The sequence below is a fragment of the Theobroma cacao genome, chromosome 4 (genome assembly GCF_053813885.1).
Source record: "Theobroma cacao isolate CCN51 chromosome 4, ASM5381388v1, whole genome shotgun sequence".
Taxonomy (NCBI): Eukaryota; Viridiplantae; Streptophyta; class Magnoliopsida; order Malvales; family Malvaceae; genus Theobroma; species Theobroma cacao.
The window spans coordinates 35,158,093-35,177,879 of NC_142642.1; the positions used below are offsets into that span (position 1 = coordinate 35,158,093).

General features: G+C 36.1%; 1 protein-coding gene across 2 annotated transcripts; it reads right to left on the reverse strand.

Annotated features, from left to right (window-relative positions):
* Positions 1-331: 331 nt before the first annotated feature.
* On the reverse strand, positions 332-19,667 carry NOV (Histidine kinase-, DNA gyrase B-, and HSP90-like ATPase family protein). 2 transcript variants are annotated; one of them, XM_007034237.3, is made up of 13 exons: positions 19,094-19,667; positions 17,988-18,325; positions 16,549-17,203; positions 15,135-15,239; positions 13,922-14,081; positions 11,099-12,840; positions 10,068-10,277; positions 5,571-7,838; positions 5,270-5,379; positions 4,097-4,499; positions 3,699-4,016; positions 2,629-2,886; positions 332-2,049 (listed from the first exon to the last, which is right to left on the reverse strand). In XM_007034237.3, exons 1-13 carry the CDS (start codon positions 19,613-19,615, stop codon positions 901-903), a joined length of 8,238 nt encoding a protein of 2,745 aa, XP_007034299.2. In that variant the 5' UTR covers positions 19,616-19,667; the 3' UTR covers positions 332-900. The 2 variants fall into 2 exon arrangements, with proteins under 2 accessions (XP_007034299.2, XP_017974717.1); XM_018119228.2 differs by lacking the exon at positions 17,988-18,325 and having other exon boundaries at positions 19,094-19,219.
* Positions 19,668-19,787: the final 120 nt, after the last annotated feature.

The following is a 19,787-nucleotide window of genomic DNA, read 5'->3' on the forward strand; positions in this document are numbered from 1 at the left end:
TTTATCCATAATATTAATTAACAAAATAAGAAAAATAACTGGAAAATTCTATTAAGAAAGAACAAGATTTTAAATCAAAATGTTTAAATATCTTTGTGTGTAAAGTGGAGTACTTGCAAACTCTCTTTTCCCTAAATGGAGTTCAAATCAAAGCATTTTTAAACCATCGCCCAGAACTCACTTGGACGGTTTCAGACAGCTGATCAGATTTGGAGACAGGTTCTGACCAACCAATTTCAATGGAACCTCTAAACATGCACGAAAAATCTCTTGCCTTCTTTGGCTTTCGAATCATTTGAAGACAGCAAACTCGAGCATAAAACACGATCTATAATCTCAGTAGAAAGCGTTTTTTGATATAAATTAATCATGCTTCTATACGTCGATGCGTTCTACCAAGGTATAAAAACTATACACATCTTTTAGGAAACTATATGCGAATACCTTACAATGAATGAATTAGCTTGTTGAATGCTGTCCATGCATACACCAATGTTCCTAGCAAAACCTTTAATGTATCAGTAATGCCTTATATCTTCATGTTAAAGATTCTGGTAATGGTCTACTTAAATCCCATTAAGGAGCTCCTCAAAAACCTGTATTTCGCCCTCGGGGAATTCCATGTTCTCTAGGAAAAATCCTTCACTAAAATGTATTGGTAGCATACAACTCAGCACTGTCAGAGACTGTTTCATAGCAGGGGCCTTCAATTTGCAGTCTGGTCGACCCAAATATGAGCCATAACTTTGGTGACCAGATTCTGAGCCATAACTTTGGTGACCAGATTCTTTGGCATCAAAAGTAGGCAATCAAGGGGCCGTTCCAGCATTTCAGGTAATTTCAAAGATTAATTTGTTCATTGATTTCCACAAAATCACATATAGAACAAGGCACCACCATTTAGGACATGATTTCGAAATCCTTCCGCTGCCTTGGCATCAAAACAACCAATTGCAGCTTGCCATGCTGGCAAAGTTTGATAGGATTTGTATATACTGTAAGCTTAGCTTCATTATCACTTAAAAGAACATGTGCAATGCTGAAAGAGTCACCTTTTTCAGCAGCAAATTGCCACTCTCTCGTTGATATATTGAACCAGTCTTTCCTTGCAGATTTGGTTGCTTTAACTTCAATGTATTCTATATGACCTCCTTCCTCTTCTACCACTAAATCAAAGGGTAACCCAGTTTCATTATCCTTATTGACCCATTTCACTGTCTTACCCAGCTTGCCAGTAAAGTGTTTGAAAGCAGCAAGCTCACCCAGTTTCCCAGTTAGCAAAGCTTGTGCTGCAGAGGGTGTGCCAGTATGAAGCTGATCTCTCTGGCTAAAATCAAATGAAATAAACCCGGTATTAAGCTGATTTCTCTTGTTAAATTCAAATGAAACCAGCTCAGGGCTATCCGACACTAGACTTATATCAACAGGATCAAATGCAATTCTCACACTGGAATCAGCTGGACTGCAAGTGTTGCCATGTTCGCATTCCATACGTTCAGAATCTGGCAAAATTAGAAGTGTTGAGGTTGTTGCCTTATTGTCTCCCATGGACATACCAGTCTTGATCTCAACTGGAACACCACTGCTGGTATGTGAATCAGTGACCTCAGAACCATTATATGTATGCTTTTCTGAGCCATCATTAGGTTGTGAAATAGGTGCCTGTCTCTTACTGAGACCAGGTGCTGTTTTCCAATCCACAGGTGGCCAGCTTGAGAAAATCTCTGTTTTTTTCTTGGACTTGGAAGTGGATTGCTCATTTACTGCTGTTGGGCCTGAACTATTCTCAAGAAATTCACTATTTTGTGCCTCATTCGGTGCAAAAGAAAGGGACCAAACAGGTTCTTCATCAGGAAGTTTTGGCACCTTTTGGCTGTTCAAGATGAAAAACTCTGTCTGTTCTTCATTAGAACCAGATTTCACCATAGTTGTGACCATGTGAAGGAAATTTGCCAAGTGCAAATCAGGAGTTCCACCAAATAACAAGCGAGAAAACTCCATATATAACGCATGAGAATCTGATTCAGGAGTGGTGTACAAAATATTATCCTGTAAAAATTAAATAAAAGGTTTTAATATTTACCATATAAAATTGGAGATAATATCTATTTCTCCGTACAACCAGAAAGCCAACGATAGTTTGACCACTCAGATTTACTAATTTATTTGAAATGAAGGACATGAATGAATGGACAAAATAGATATTCCATCATTTAATTTTTCTCATCAAGGAACTATAGACTAAAGTGTGGACATAACTAGTCATCGCTTATGCTAAAGATAAGCAATCTCAAAACTGGCAAGATGTAAGACACAATGTTAAGCAGTCTGCATAATGTTGTTAACACATGCCATGTATCTAGCCTGTTGAAGCACAATAAAATAATCAATTTATACTTCAGCATTACAGTAAGCATCTAACTACTACCATGCACAGCATGGAATTTTATGCTCTTATGCATTTCACAAAAAAAGATAATTTATCAAAACAAAAATCTAAGAATAAACAATAAAAGTACAACGGAGGGTGCTGCTATCCTACAGACAAATTTTCAACATTAATCCTGCCAGAACTTTAATTTCAGTAGGCTTTATATATCACATAAACAAAAAAAATCCACTCCATACCTGCAGAAGACAGGTGCATTTAAATTGCTTCTTCGCCACAATGCCACAGCACTTTATGACATTCCTGTAGTACAGCTTGTCAATGACAACAATTTTTAAATGATTTATATTATCAAATCCAGATTGCTTGAGTTGAATATAATTATTGGGATGAACACTGTATAAGTAGCGTTGTGCAAAAGGAAGAGCCCAGTTCACCAAGGAAGCTTTGAAGCTACCATCTGCTCGGCCACCGTACACTGCTTCACGAGTAACAACCTACGTAAAAGCAAAAGCATGAGGGCCAGAGAAAGGAGATACACATTCAGTAGGTCACATTTTTAGCATAGATACAAAGGGTTCAGTAGGTCATATTTTTAGCATAGATACAAAGGTAACTGCCCTTCAACTTCACGAAATATTTGTACTGACTTCTAACCTTCTAGTGATAACCTGAGCTAACCCCTCATTTCCAACTAATGATATTTTTAAGTAAGTAGATGTGTCTGTGGCCATGTGTTGGTCTACTGGTGTGGATTTAGCATCTAAAGGTTCATAAGTAGCCATTAATAATACTCTGTATTAATAAGAACACATTGGGGAAAAAAGGGAGGGACATAGACAAATAAACAAAAACCATAGGAGATCATGAGAAAGCTGCATAAGTTGCAGAAAATCATAACTTTTAAACTTTAAAAAACCTAAGTAACGAGTATGCCGACTATGCAAATGGTGCATGTACTGAAAATTGAATGAAGACCATCCTTATCTGCATGACATTTTGACCTATGTGAAGCTTCCATGGGTTCAATCAGAAATATCAAAAATCTTATAAACAGTTGTACAAAATAAAAAAATTAAAGCACCACTTTGACAAATAAAATATAATTTCCTCTAACAATATTTGGAATGAAATCACAAGAATTCCAAATATACCAAGAACAATTCAGATGACTTGTTATTAAAAAAGGAAAGTGAAACAGACAAAATGCTTAACCCATATGATTGAGTTTCCAGACACTTGAAGGTAAAATATTTCAATATCCTAAGTACTTGCTTTTCAATCACACACAAATAAGCAGATATCTTACCTCAGAAAGAACAGGAATCCCTATGGTTCGCATTAGAATGGACACTTTAGTCTGAAGTAACTCTTTCTCATTATCATTGAGAGTGCCAAAGTAGAGAAAATCAATATTATCGAAGTGCTTAAATCTCTTCCTTAACTTGTCATCATCACACCAGCACACTAAACCAAAAGACGGGTGCAAGGAAACCCATTTATCTAGCACAGTGGGAAGCACAGTATACTCTGATTTATTAAGACAGTCTTTCATGTGAATGATATCTTCGGAACTTAGTAATCCAGACTTCAGTCCATCAGCCCACTTCAGAAACACTTGGAAAGCCTAAGACATTAAAGAATAGATTAGATTATAGCATGGCTGATTGAGGGACAACATAAACTCTGTTGGATTTAGTCACTTACAGCATTAGCAGCTTGCGAAGGCAAAGTAAGTGTTGATAGCTGCAGCAAAATATCAAGGTAACCACAGAAAGAAGGTTTCTCAGGCACTTTGCATTCATTAACAAAAAAGTCATGGAGACCTGGATAAACATTGGACAATATTCTGTTTAAGGGGCGCTGATTCTCAACAAATGAGCCAGACTGAGAATGATTATGCATCATTTGGTCCATCATTCCAGTTGAATCATGCCAATATACTTCTTCAGAAGACAAGAATATGCCAGACACCACATCGTCAGGCCTTGAAGCAGACTGGTATGGAACAAATATAGAAGGTGCTGCGTGGAACTTCTCAGCAATTTTCTGCGCTTCATTATGTACTTCATTCCAAATAAATGTATATAATCTGGACATTTGTGCTATGCTGGCATGCAAATAAGTCAGTTAAATTCAAATGAGACGGGGTATATGAAAAATAAAAACAGTTATAGACACAGAAATAAAGGTCAATGCAGATAGAACAGATATTCAGAGCCCTAAATTCAGAGTATGAGAAAAGTAATTTATGTTGCTATAAAGAAAATTCTTCACAATAGCGGGAATCATATCACAACATTCTGCAAAATTTTTTGAAACAGGTTAAAATTAATTGTAGAACCCAGTGAGAAACAAAAGAATATCAGAATCCCTAAAATGAACACAAAAATACACAAAAACATATATATTTCTGAAAGAAGAAAAACTTGAGGAACTGCCCACTAAAGTACCCACAACATAGTCACCTAATTTTACAAATAAAAACTTCTTATCCTTTCCCAAGGTCACCTACACAAAATTTAAAGGCAGATGTATCTGTCAAGGTTTTCCTCCCACTTATCAACTTTACATGTAATGGCAAAATCAGGGATTATCATATTGATAATATTAGTTCTTCAATCAAAACAAAACTGATAGATATCTTTCAATTATGCTAGAATTAAGAGAAGATAAACTATGTTCTCAATAATTAGTTTCTGTATCATAACATACAGCGTTGTAATATCACCAATTGGTTAGATGTTCAGGGATCAGTGAAACATCATCCACCATCCAACCATGTCAAACGAGAAGCCTTGGAAGAAGCCAAACTTATTTCATCAAACAATATGTATCTATTCCAAAGACTCAAACATCATAGCAGAATGGCAGTAATACCTGGCCTTGAAAGGGGTCTCAGATCTCCATAATTTTAGAACCTTGAGGACATCATCAAGCGTAACTTGAGTTTTAAAGCCAATATCATTTACTAGCTTTCCACTTCTCACCTAAAAAGAAGCATATAACATTGGATTTAAAGTCAGAAAAATTCTTATGCTGAAGGGAAGAAGTAAAATTTCTTACTGTTGTAAGAGTAGGTATTGATTTGACACAACCTTCAGAACTTTCAGAGAGAAGGTTCAATGAGAAGAAACAATTTTATGCCATCATCAAATGATAATATCAATATCAAACAAACCTTTGGAACAGCATATGGTGCAAATGCACCTAGGATTGAACGCACTGGATCACAGTCATGGAACAACTCTTTAGCATAGTGAAGCTTATCATCCATGCTAGATACCACCCACTGGATATCACAGATTTTGCACAAAAATGAAGATTTGAAAGGTCTACTATCACCACATGATTTCAGATTGCAGCAACCAGCAGCTTTCCCACTAAAACAATCATCCCAAAGTTCATCAAGAACCTCCAACAAGTACGTACAGCCTTCCTGATTGCCACTTGCGGACAATAGGGATAACAACTGACCTAACTCATAAGATTCCCAATCCTTGACAACTGATCCAGGGGCAATTAAGTCCCAATCTGACAAGAAACTCTGAATAACAGAATGAGACATATCAGCAAAGCTTTTATCAAGTTGAACCACTTGCACAAAATCTGTGACACCAATTTCCAGGAAAAAGTCCCTCCACTTCTTCAAACCAGATGAGAGCAACCTGGAAGCTGGATGCTTCAAATATGTGATATCAACCTCATGCCATTTCACATCCAAGTCATTTATCAACCTATTTATATTGACAGGGTTATCAAATTCTTTACTAAAATGAACTGATACTTCAACTGGTCTTTTAAAGCCATAATTTGTTAATATAAAAGCTTTATTTCGTAACTCTGAGATAATGTAATCCCTCTCAACACGACAACTCGAACAGCTAGATTGTAAGTGAATCATCACAAAGCAGAGGTAATCTATCATCAAATTCCTGTCTCTAGTTTTGATTCTTTCATCAGATATATCTGGCAAAATATGCACCTTAACGATTTCATGTGCAGAGAGCTGTTGGACACCAATATTCTGAAGCACACTAGTAATGTTTCCCACTAGAGTCATATCTACATATGAGATACTGACAGCTGATGCAGAAAAAAGGGCAGGACTAACAAACCGAAGTTTAGCATACAATGTAGGAAAAGCTTCAAGCCCAAGCTCCCCTTCAAACCCATTATTTATGGCATCCGAGTGTAACCAAATTGTACCTTCATCAACGGAGCTAAAGGTACCATCTGAAAGAGGAAGAAATGGAATTTTCCTAAGATTATCTACGAGAACTGTTTCTATTTCACAAATGAGTGAGGCCTGCCCAGAAGAATGAAATGAGATTGTATGAAACTCGTTCAACCAAGATGATATCCAAGGTAGGCCCATAGATTTAAGGCCATTTTCTCTTTGACACAAAGAAGATATAATCTGGACAAGAACTTTGGGACCATAGTCCTGTATACCTAATGCCCTAGCCAAAGCATCAGAGAAAACTATGTCCTTGTCCAAATATCCAAGACCAAGGTGCTCATGGAGAAAGGCATCAGGAAAAAGCTTACGAGCCGATTCAGTCCAGCCTCTTAGAACTCTGCAAGGGGGTACCCACTGATTTTTGTCTCCTTCCAAAATAAAGCAGTTTGACATTCGTAACTTAGAGATGATCATTCGAGGAAGGCAAGAAAAAAATCCATGCACTTCCCCAACAAGCGGAACAAAACTCATGTAGACTGTGACAGCTTTTCCAGGATTTTCCTGGAAACAAGGGAGGGAACAAAATGATCTCTCTGCACAAACAAACAAACTGGGATACTGTGACAGTAACCACTGGTTCCAGGGGCTATCTACATCAACTTCCTCTCTAGATGAAGGAAGAACAAAATCACCTTGAAGAATAAATTTCAGACCATATGTCCTCAAAGGAAGAAAAGCAAAAACAGGTTGTTGGTCCAGAAATGGTCTGTAACACCCGCACTCAGACTCCTGCAGTGTAAATGCTATAGAAATCTCCGTTATTTGCACATCACGATGAATAATATCAGCCTGCAACTTCTGGGATGCTACAAACCATGTCATGTTATCTGTCCCACATGAAACCTTTACAATACCATTACCCACAATTTCTTTTCTCATAACAATAGAAGAATTATTGAGCAAGTTCCGAAACACAATACACTGAAGCCTGTGGAGAAAGAGTAATAAGGAAGGATGAAGATCGGAAAACATGGAGACAATATTGTTCATATCATTTCCCTTAGATGTTACTGATCTAAAGGGAAGAATAACGCAAGTGTTCCAACATTTATTATCCAGCTGATTATTGCATCCACTCAACAGCATTTTAAAAGAGTCAACATTACAAGCAGGTACTAGAGTTGGCAAAACAAAACCTATCTGACCATCACTTATATCAAACTTGACATGAAACCCATTGGAATGAATCTCAGGAGCATCTGTAACCTGCAAAATGCCCAAAAAAAACTCATAGAAACCAGTAATTAACACAATACACCCAGTAAGTACCTTTCAATTGAGATTCTTGTAGCAAAGAGTGCAGGAAAAAGTTTCGAGTGAGTAGTAGATCGGCATACTAAATAATACAATGAGATAATGGAAGAAGCAAATGCAAGTCAAATCAAGTAAGTCCATTGAAAATGCCAAAACATGTTAGGTTGACCAGATATACTGGTAAACTTAAACCAGGCAGCCTTTTATCATTTTGTACCATCTGAAGGATATTAAATTAAGTATTTTCAACACAGATCCAACAATGAGGTAAATATATATATGATATTGGAGGCAATGTTGTGTGATCACAAAATTCCAGTGAAACTTATGGTAAAATTTCACAACACATTGGTAAGACTAGAAATGTTGCACCAGCTAGATATTGGACAACTAAGAATCAATATATGCAAAACAAAAAAAAAAGAATGTCGCTAAGATGAGAATGTTATGCTGGATGTGCAGGCATACATGGAAATATGATTTGGAAAGAGTGCATAAGGGAAAAGGGTGGCTTCACATTCATAGAGAACAATGAGAAACCATAAGTCAAGTTGTTTGGACATAAAAAGAGGAGACCTACTAATTCCCCCTCAGAAAATGTAACTGAAAGGAGGATAGTCATATCAAGTGAGGAGAGAAACACCAAAGAAGACAAGAATAAAATTATTAAAAAAGACCTCAATTTGACTAAGTGCATGTTTGGCCTAGCTTTTTTTTAGCTTATCTACTTCTTAAAAGCAAAAGCCAGGCCAAACATGATTTTTTGAGAAGCTCTTAAAAAAAAACAGCTTTTTTTTTAAAAACAAAATTTTTAAAAAAAGAGCTTAAAAAAAAGCTCCAAGGAGGAGCTTTTTCTTCTCTTCTTTTAAAAATACAAGAGAATTTTTATTTTTGTTCCAAAAATATCCTCATTTGTTAAAGATAATTACAATATTACCCTCTAAAAAAAAAAGAAATACCTTCTATGATAATTTTAACAAAAATTATAACTTATAAAAAGAAATTTACCAAACAACTTTAGCTTAATTTTAAAAACTATTATTTTTCATAAAAGCTTCATAATAGCTTTTAAGTTAGAAAAAAGCCAAGCCAAACAAGCTCTATAGCTTCCTACATATATGGTATTGCATAAAGCCAAGTTGTGCAGTTTGATCCATATAACCAATCTGACAAAATGCGAAAAGGTTTAGTTTGTTGTGGTATATTGGAAACGATTTTTAGGCTACTCAAGTTATTGGGTAAGTTTCAATGGAGGACAGAGTTGACAAAAGGGCTGACTGCTAAAACAAGCAGGTAACAGTTACCATAGAACAGAACAAAAAAGGGCATAATAGATTAGAAGTTTGATATATTGGAAAAAGGGCTCTTCCTACTAGTATACTCTTAAACGAAGGTCCATAATCTTATTTCCACTTGAGGACTTTTAGCATTCATATAGGAATGGATTTCCTACGATGTTGGCAAAATATCAAAATCTTCACACTGAATCTTCTGACTTCAAAAGAATGACACTGAGCAAATCACAACTTTGCTTGACCATGCCACCAGAAAGTCCAAATCCAAATTGAAACTATAACTCACAGGAAATTAACTCCTTCACTGTTAAGTCCAAATCTAATGTATTATCTAACATATGAAACAACACTAAATGAAATAAAAAAGATCTACCTTTAAAAAATGTAAACAATATTATTAAGTAATTTCAGCACACTAAGTGGTATATTCAACCTTAATGCAGGAAAAAAATCATTATGTCCACAATCATTGACTAACAATCTAGTGACCATTTTTGAATTGTCAGGAAGAGAATAACCGAAGTTTTGGCCATAAAGAAAATTGCATATTGGATATGAAAGAGAAAATGGACAAGCTTAATTTGACAGAAGTATAAAGTTTTCCTGTTCAAAGAAGTTAGGTCCTAAACATTGCTTTGAACAATAGGATTGGAGCCACAAAATTTGTCTTGTTTAACACCTATTGTTATCTATCCTCTCTCCTTCCCCCCCCCCCCCCCCCCCCCCACCTGTCAGTCAATGGTTGACACACCTTTAGGTATATCCTTTACTCAAGATATGAAAACAAGGTAACTTACAACATTGCTTGAACAGAACAAATCAGAGAGAGATAATATAAATTAAAGAGCCAGAAAATAAATAGATAAAATTGTTGCTTTCAGCATACCCGAAACACAGATTTGAAGCCAATGCCTTTCTTCCCTATGTATCCAGCACATCCTTTTTTTGTCGAGCTTCCAACATCACACAGAGCTCTGATGTTCTGAGCAGAAAAGCCTTGCTCATTATTTAAAATAATGATACCCGACTCTTGAAGAATAAATGTTAGTGTTGGTTCCACGTTTCCAGAATAGACATTATCATCAGCATTTTGAACCTGAAGCAACACAAAGCTTAATTAGATGCAGTTAACACTTCACTGTTTAGCGGCAGAAGTTCAGTAAAATTTAATACTCCTCTATCCCATTATAGGGGCCCTCATCTCTATTTTGATTGTCCCAAAAATATTGTCCATAATCAAAAGTCAAAGGCTAATTAACTAACTTCTAACAACACTCTTCATAATTTTTACTAACTAGGGGCAAAGAAAACCAAAAAACTACTCTATTTATGGGAAAAAAAGCTGTCGATTATAATTAGTGCTATGTGTTATAATGCTTCCTTAAGCTTTTTCAAAGAAAACAGTTATTGTCGGATAGAGGGAATACCTAATCAAGCAAACAAACATTGCATTGACCAATATACTAAACATCACACAACATAGAAAAAATCACCAATGTGTCATAAACATTTTTTTAAGGATAACCAACAAACTTAAGTATTAAAAATATTGAACTAACATGCAAAAAATACGATGCTGCTCCAGTGGGTCCACAGTAAGAAAGATCACAGGAGGAATATGCACAGGTTAATCAACCAAAAAAACAACTGCCTTTTTTGCCTTCTGGAACTTATTAATAAAGACCTTCAGGAATACAGATACCTCAGATGAAATATCTAAATCTAAATATGTCCTCTAACATATTTCTCAGCAACTATGGCAAAGAATTTTCCCTCTAGTCTTTTTTGTAGTTTAGAAATTAAGTTTCATAACAAATTGTGAGGCCAAAATCTTAATCAATTTAAGCAACATTTCACAGCATACACGCTCCTACTGTACACAACTTAAAAAAGACAGAAAACAAATATCAAACTCACAAGCTCAAGAAGAAAATGTGAGTCCTGAGAATATAACTCCTGAGAAAGACAATGTAGTGCTCTCCCTAAGCGAGCATGCTGCTTCTTTAACATGCTACTCTCCATATCCGAAAGACTTGGATCCAGACCAAACTCATCTCGCCTGATTGACTCAATAACCAAGGCTGGATCTGTCAGTTCACCAACTTCGGATGACTGTTTTCTGTTCTTGTTGCCCAAGCTCTCAGAAGAAACTTCTGCCCCATCAATCACATGACGAACTTCTTGCTTGTCTGACCTATCAGACATTATGATTTCTTTCTCAGCATAGGAAAGCCTATCTATTGCATTTTGCATATAGTTTGACCTTGTTTTTAACTCAGACCTACCAGTTTTCATTCCTACTCCCTCAGGTGACAGAAAGATGTTCCTTATATCAGTGGAACAAAATTTATGGTAATCCTGTATCCACTCCACTATGCCAAGTGACAAGCCTACGTCGTGTAGCATAACACGCTGTCTCAGTTCATTGCATTGACTCAAAATAGCAGAAGGGCAATCTTTAACTACTGATCGTAGCCCATGAAGCAATATATCAGCTGCACAACCATGAAATTCGGAAGGTAGATAACATAGACAATCAAGGAAAAATCTTGAAGCATGAGACACAGCTTTATTCATTTGGATCAAGTTCATCTGTAATTCACTACCCAAATTACCAAGAGAAACATCTTGCAGCAATTTTGACCTAAGTAATGCCTTTCCATTCATAATAGAATTCTGATCATCAGCTACTTCCATGTTCTCCATATGGTTCTTCAAAAGGACATCAAAAGCCATGTGTGCATGGTGTTTTAGAAGGGCTAAGGGAAGGTGCTTTATTCCCCCAGTTAGAGAACACAAAGACAGTAGCTTCAAAGCTGTTTCAAAGGCAGATCCCTTAAGAGCAGCTTCCATAAATGAATCTGTAGTGGCTGAATGATCAATCCGAATAACTTTCCCATCTTTAGTCACCAAGCACAACAACTCTTTTGCATTGACTTCATTTAGCAACCACACTAATAGAGAACCAAGAGAAGGAGCAAATAGAACATCCCAGTGTGACCATGAATTTAAATCTGACAACATTGGGGCCCTAAGCAAAACAGCCATTGCATCCTTGGAAGCAACTGATTTATCCATCCTAGCATTCGGGACAGAATTAGTTTCTGATGAATAGTTCTCATCATAGGCCAAAGAATCACCATTATGGCACATTCCCAATAATGATGCTGAAAACATGACACATTTGGAACTTATATCATTTTTGGACTTCTCCATAACTTCCAGAAAATCTTCCATAGAACCATTTTCCTTAACTTTGAATCTGAACAATGGAAATTGCTTGATGAGCAGTGCATGAATAATCTCCTTGGTAATAATTTGATTGTCTGAATTATATGAAGCTTGTGATATTAAAACAATCAACAGATGCTGGAGAATGCAAGCCTCTAAAGGAGACTTTTCACATATTTCAGCCGCCAAGAGTTTCTGCAGCTCAATAGGTAATAAACAAGCATGTCTTTCTAGGAACATGAAGAACTCCCCATGTGCAAGGGACTTGAACTCCGTAACATTAAATTGCTCAGCCAGCCAAGACTCACAGTTAAACAGCTTTCTCAGAAAAATTAACTTATGCTCTTTATGTGCTTTACCACCATGAATTTCATGATTAAGCTCAAAATAAGCAATAATTTTCCTGATGACATCTTCTGCTGTCACATCTGTAAATAGAGTAAACTCAGTTAGTCAGTTATATCAAATAAGTAACAAATATATTTTAAAAGAAAAGAGCCAGAGGACTGAGGAGTCATAAAAGCAACAAACTATTTTTGCACAAAATCAGGTGGTTGTAAAAAAGATAACATATTTGGCAGCTGTATGGTGCCTGCATCATTGCCATTGCATTACCACTTACACACACACAAGCCTATGCCTTGGCAGTCAAATGAAAGTTATGCAGAGGAGGAAACCTTTCCAAGTTTTGGAAATCGTTTGTTGATCTGGTTATTTCATTCTCTTTCAACAAGCCACATCAACAATTAGGATATTTACTCTCTGTCTCTCTCCAAAATAACCACATAAAAAATGGCACCAAGCTTTAATCTACCTTAAGTTCCATGTCTCCAAAACTTCCATTTATTCATGTAACAGATCAACCACTCAACCCAGAACAAGCCATGTTACCCTAACAAAGCAAATACTGGTGACCATAAAACCTCAAGCTATAAACAGTGAGTCACTGAAGGTGATTACAACAGTTCTTACAGAAGAAAAATTGACAATTAGACTTTCAAAAGAAAAAACAAATTCAACAATGCTAGAATCTGAAGAAAGAAAGAAACAAGAGAATAAAATCTAGTGAACATCAAACTATAACCGAATATCTGAAGCCATAGATTTACTAATCCTAATTTCAGAATAATTTTTAAAATTATTAGCTTTTGGAATAAGAACCCCCCAAAAAAAACCAAAACTATCAAAAAGACCTGATAATTTCAGATACAATCCAATCAGTAATTAGGCCTATTTGTAGAAAAACAAAAAATTATTAAAATAAAGCTACAACCAAAAAGTAGTTTAACTAACTAACAACTGAAGAATTACCAAGGAACTCATCCACCCCACCCAACCCACAGACACAAACAAAAAGGACTGCCTTTTAGTATAAAAGCACACGAAGAAAAAGAAATATTCTTGAACTACTAAACCATGTTTCACAAAGAAGGAAGAAATTGAAAGCACAAAAGCATAGTAGAACCTTCTTTTTTTTTTTTGCAATAGCATCAACCAAAAACTACTTACAATGTATATTTGTGAGGATTGATGCATCCTTCTCACTCGGTTCAACATCAATGCTTTCATATTCAGAATGATTATCAGCGGTGTTAGTTAATTCAAATTGTCTGCCGGCTTGGATAGTATCATAGGTGCTATCCCACATTCCTTTTCTGATAGATGTCACCTGCAATATTGAAAAAGAAAGTTTTATCATAATCCTAGATCCCAAATAACTTGTCACAATAAATATACCTAGCAGATAGAATTCCATAAACAGACTTGAAAAGTCAGTGCAGTCATTGGCACACTGAAGGTGCTAAGACTGTTTTACCACCTAAGACAAGGCGTAAAGAAGGCACTCACCCAAATGAATATATCATAGATCCAAGCAGTATCAAAATCGAGCCATGCAAGATGAAAAACACAAAGTATATGCATTTAAAAACTTGACTCAATTCCATTGCTTAATTATCATAAAGCTAAAAGCATTATCATAATTAACAAAAAGTCGCCATCACATTAAACTCTGGTTATAAGGTCCCTACAATTCTACCTCCAAAAAGAGGTTACATATGGACAACGCCATCAAATTAACCTAATATATCGTAAAGCTAAAAGCATTACCATAATTAACAAAAAGTCACCATCAAATTAAACTCTGGTTATAAAGTCCCTACAATTCTACCTCCAAGAAGAGGTTATATATGGACAACATTATCCTTATCTTATTCTTGTAAAAAGAACATTTATTGACCTTTTATGTCTATTGAAAATACAGGTCATACAATTAAAAGAAATGAGTCACTTAAATAAGGCATACCCTTATTACTTTTTGTGGTACAATGAAGACTATTACAGCTCAAACGTAAGATTTGTACCAACCCCAACCCACCCTTACCACTTGAGCCTTTTTGTGCCTACTAACTTTCAAGGTGCACAACCTAGGTACTAAAGATGAGTGTCTCAGTAAAGGTACCTCAACTGAAGGGGTCAAACAAGCTTTTACTAAATTCTGCTGCAACTTAGCATTTAGGTCAAGGCCTTGCCCAGGAAAAGATAAAAACAAAAGTATGCTTTAATATACAATTTAAAGTACATCATATGCACATACTCTTCAAGTTACCAAATGCTAGAAAGAAAATAACTACGGATGCAAGAAGCTTTTATTAGATTCTGCTCCATTTTAGCACTTAGGTTAATAACAACTATTGCAACCAGCTAACGACAGTAGACTTACAGCAACATTTAGTAATCCGATAAATGGATATGAAGAAAGCATTGACTTCATTTTCTTCCTCTTCTGAGCCGTTGACTTGTAAAAGGAAAGCATTCTTTGCAGAACCTATGCATAAAAATAGAAATCCATGAAATGCATGTCATATTTCAGAGTGATTAAAACAAAAATAAAAAATAAAGAAACAAGTACTTATGAGAAATGAAAATGCAACTGATTCCTCAAACATGTACCACCAAAAATCAGAAAGACAGGAAACTAAACTTGAAATCCATACAAGTGTCAAGAAGTATTTTCTGATTGTTTGCATAGCTCCCTCTCTCCTTTCCCCCCACTCCTAAGTGGACTACTTCCACATCTAAGCTATTAGTTATCCCTTTTAAGTTAGAATTGCAAAACCTACTCGCAATTATTAAAATCCTAATCCAGAAATAGTACATTTGAATAAATCATTCAAATCCTTATACATTTAAGAGAAGGCAGTGAGGAAATGCAACTAAGTAACAAAGCTGAAATGGATAGTGACACTCCTCAAGCGTGCAAGTAGAAAGTTCGGAAGATCGAATGAGTGCATGGCATATAAATCTTCTTCAAGGGGTAATTTTTTTTTTTTTTTTTTGGGGGGGGGGGGGGGGTGGGGGTGGTTCTGGGATATAACTTGAGTGATGAGGAAAATTCTGTTTGTAAGAGGCAAAACTAAACCGGAGCAACTAAAGTTTCATGGAAAAGAAAAACAATAAGTACATTACATTGAGATGACATGAAGACTGCCATGACTAATTACAACCAACAACTTCACTTGCAATTCAAAGATTTGCAGCAAAGCAGCATGAGAATAGAAGTAATAAACTGGAAAGTTTAATTGCTTGGAAAGAAGATCTAAGTATCCATGGAATGAAGATGTGACAATCTCTATACTAATGAGGGTTAAATCCACAAATCGCTTCAAGGTTGGGAACGAGTCCACTATATGCCAAGACATGTAGTTTAAATTACTTGTCAAACGGAAAAGAGATCAAAAGGAGAAAATTCTTGATGAGGTCTCTAAGTAAAAGTGCAGGAGTAAAGGGAACACTATGAACGCAAAGCAAGCAAAAACAATAGAGAGGTCACATAGCGGCCTCTTGCTTCAGACAATAACATTGCTCATTCTTCAAAACCACAAAGTGCCTAGGTTAAGCTTCAAATTCATTTCAGCGCTTCTTTGATATCCAATCTCAAGTGAATAAACCATGTTTGAGTTCTAAACCCTACCTAACTCCTTCCATATCCCTAAACCTACAATTGATAATTTTATAATCCTAGCCCACCATAACTCTGGGCAGAGTTTTTAAAACATATTACAGATGCCTCAGGATGAGATGAATAATTGTACTGGGGAAGGTAACACATTAATTTTTTGAGAGAGTGAACTTACCTCTGCCGTGGTGTGCTCCCTACATGCCTCTTTCCAGGTTGTGATGAATGTCTTCATCAAGTTATCAGAGAGAGAAATATCAGCTTCATCTAAATTACTAGACTCTTTGGCCTCATTGCCATTTTCATTTGGAACAACATCTTGCTCCTCCCCATCTCTTCTGCTCAACTTAGGCAGTCTAGAGATGGAAGGACTGGGACAACCAATTTTTCTTTTCCTTTTGAATGACCCAGTACAGTTGTTGTGCCTAGAACTACCAGTAGAAGGAGAAGGTTTACTCATTCCATCCTTCAACCCAAGCCGTGTCAACTCTTCTGTCGCAGAGGGGTAAGGACAACTACTAACCCGATCAGAGCTATTAATAGTTTGTGATGCCAACTTGGAGTTGTTGCCTTCATCATTGTCATTCTTTTCATCTTCATGGGCAGAATCATTGCTATCCTCCTCTTCTGAGCTTGATAAATCAAATCGTATATGCTTACCACAAAAATCCTTGTGTACTGCGATAAATGACTCAACTTGTTGCGACATGTTGATATAACGTTCTTTTAGCTTCTGTCCCTTCAAATGTTTTTTTAGCTTTAGTCCCTTTTGGCATTTCTTTATCTTAAAATCTTTCTCTCTTTTGGCCTTCGTGATAAAACTAGCATGCATCCTATGATCAGAACAATAACAATTTCAGTATACTATAATATCAGATTCTCTGTCAAACTAAAATGTGGTCACTGAACATATTGATTCCTTCAATAGGGTACCAAATCTATACAAGTATGTATAACCGCCAATGTGACACTATAAGAAGATGCTTTAGGCAGTCAAAAGTTGACTTCATAAGATAATGCCTTCACATGAATGGTGTTGATACCCAATTAAGCCTTAGAACAAAATTATAGAATATTAAATAGAAAGTGCAAAGAAACTAACTACATAACAAATCACCAAATTATATGACATACAGAAAGTGAAAAGAAAACAAACCATGTAATATAACACCAAATTATAGGATATCATATGGAAAGTGCAAAGAAACTAAACCATGTAGCATGTAACATATAAATCTTTAGCTTTTAATAACAAAAGAGGGAATTTTTTAAAGTGTAATAGATTTTCCTAGGCTATGCTGATATAAGGCCAACTCCATTACTGTTAAGGACTAAGAGTTATAAATTATTTTATACTATACTAATCAAAGTTTTACCAGGTCATAATTATCAACAATGCGCCTTTGAACCAACAACCATGAAATTAGAAGTTGTAATTTATGAGCAGTATTCACTGATTTGTGACAAATTCATGATACATCCCTGTAAAGCATATACCACAATCAATATAAGCCACAATTCCTGAGAACAGTTTTATGCAGCTCTCAAGGCATTGGTTTCTATCAGTGCATGAGACTTTTCGCACTAAAAGTTAGTAGAAAGTTATGCAATACATACGTCAAGTTTCGAATATGCACACCAAGCTTTTCCTTGCTCGTGATAGCTTGCTTGTCAGCAACAAAATCCAGAAATTCATCAATATTAATTTCTTGATTTTCATGACTGTCCATGTATTCATGAAGGTGAGCAATTATGTCCTCGGTTGTTATTTTAAACACTTCCATATTATTGGAGTTTAGTAGAAAGTAGCGCAAGATGAGCGGATGATGGAGCAAAGGGCCAAGCTCCAGCTTTCCAAATGTCTTAACACCCTCATTCTCACATATTGCCATCTCCAACTCATATAACGTAGTAATATGCCTTACTCCGACAAAACATTGAATAAACGCATTTACCTAAACAATAGTCAGAGAAACAAGCAAGAAATTAGAAGAAAAGGAATGAAGGAAATAATCATTATTGTTCAAACAATAATTTGGAAATCTCCATTTGCAGGATGGTAGAAATTTTCAATTTATCTGCTACATGTGAAAAGCTCTTTTCAATGTGGCTAGAGATATGCCCTGTCTGTTCCCTTCTCCTCAAAAAGGAAAACTAACAAACTTTTTGTTATCAAAGTTCTTACTTCCATGCAACTCAAACTTTTTACTGTAATAAATATCTTCAACTCTCAAAAGTAAAATAAATAAATAAGTCCTATTCTTCCCCTAAGGCTCCGTTTAGTTGTTGCTTTCACTACTTGATTTTCTCTAATTGCTAGTTGCTTGCGATTAAAGTAAAATCTAATTCTTAATTGATTAAAAATTAAAAATTGACTAAATAAGTAAAATGTAGTACCATTGCTAACATAACTATTCTTACATAAAAGTAAAATCATGCATTTCATTCTCCAAAAAATTTTAACATTTTAACTTTCGATTCTTCAAAAAAGTTATTTGCTTTGTGATTTAAACATGTTCTCTCTTTCGCAAAGGCAGAAACAAAATGCAAGTAGCAAAAGAAACAATCCCCAATCCTCAAAAAAATACTTTATCAGCAACAACAAACAAAGCCTTTTGAGAAAAAAAAAAACACATCCAGTTGCTCGCTGTTCTACCTCAAGGATTTCAATATCCATTAACGACTAAATTGCAACAAACGTATAAATACTGTTTTGTAATTACCCTTCCTTCAATGGTCATAATCTTTTGAAGAGACGGAATCCCATGCATATCCAATCCCAAAGAGCTCCATGAATCAACCTGCAGCGCCACCAGGGCAGCCTGTGAAACTTTCCACGCCGTAACACTCTTTCCGGAAGCAATAAGCTCGCGCCACGCCTGCTTCACAGCCTGGTCGGCTCTTTCACGAACATCCTTCGGGACTTGGCCAGAGGCGGTGGTGTCTCTCTGGTTCCGAGGCTGGATGTAGCTGCTGCTGGAATAGAGTTCCTGTTGTTTTTGTTGTTGGCTAGGGATGTTAGGGTTTTGAGGAAGGAAATTATTGGGGTTTTGGAAGAAGAAATTATTTGGGTTTTGTTGAAGAGGGAAATTTGGTTGGATTTGGGTTGTCAGGGCTTGGATGAGTTGAAGAACGTTGGGGTCTTGGAGAGCAAAATTGGGATTTAGAGGTTGAAATTGTGGCTGATGTGGAGGACGGCCGCCCGGAGGGCGGAAGGGACGGTGGCCCTGGTGGCGACCGCGCATCTTGGAGGGAAAGAAGAAAAGTTCAAGGAAGGGTTTAGGAGTACGAGTAAGGTATATATTGTGAGGCTTTATTTGAATTTTTCACATTTTTCTTTTTGTACTTCTAATTTCTCGTTTTGTACAAATTGACCCCTTTAATGGTAAAATATTACCGAATAATCCATAAACATTC

Excerpts from the sequence above, each read along its gene's own strand:
- NOV (XM_007034237.3), bottom strand. The coding sequence starts at position 19,615 with ATGCGCGGTCGCCACCAGGGCCACCGTCCCTTCCGCCCTCCGGGCGGC. Across the intron at positions 14,082-15,134 it reads TCGGATTACTAAATGTTGCT|GTGACATCTATCAGAAAAGG; the intron begins GTAAGTCTACTG and ends TCAATATTGCAG. Across the intron at positions 4,017-4,096 it reads CTTCGCAAGCTGCTAATGCT|GCTTTCCAAGTGTTTCTGAA; the intron begins GTAAGTGACTAA and ends TTAATGTCTTAG.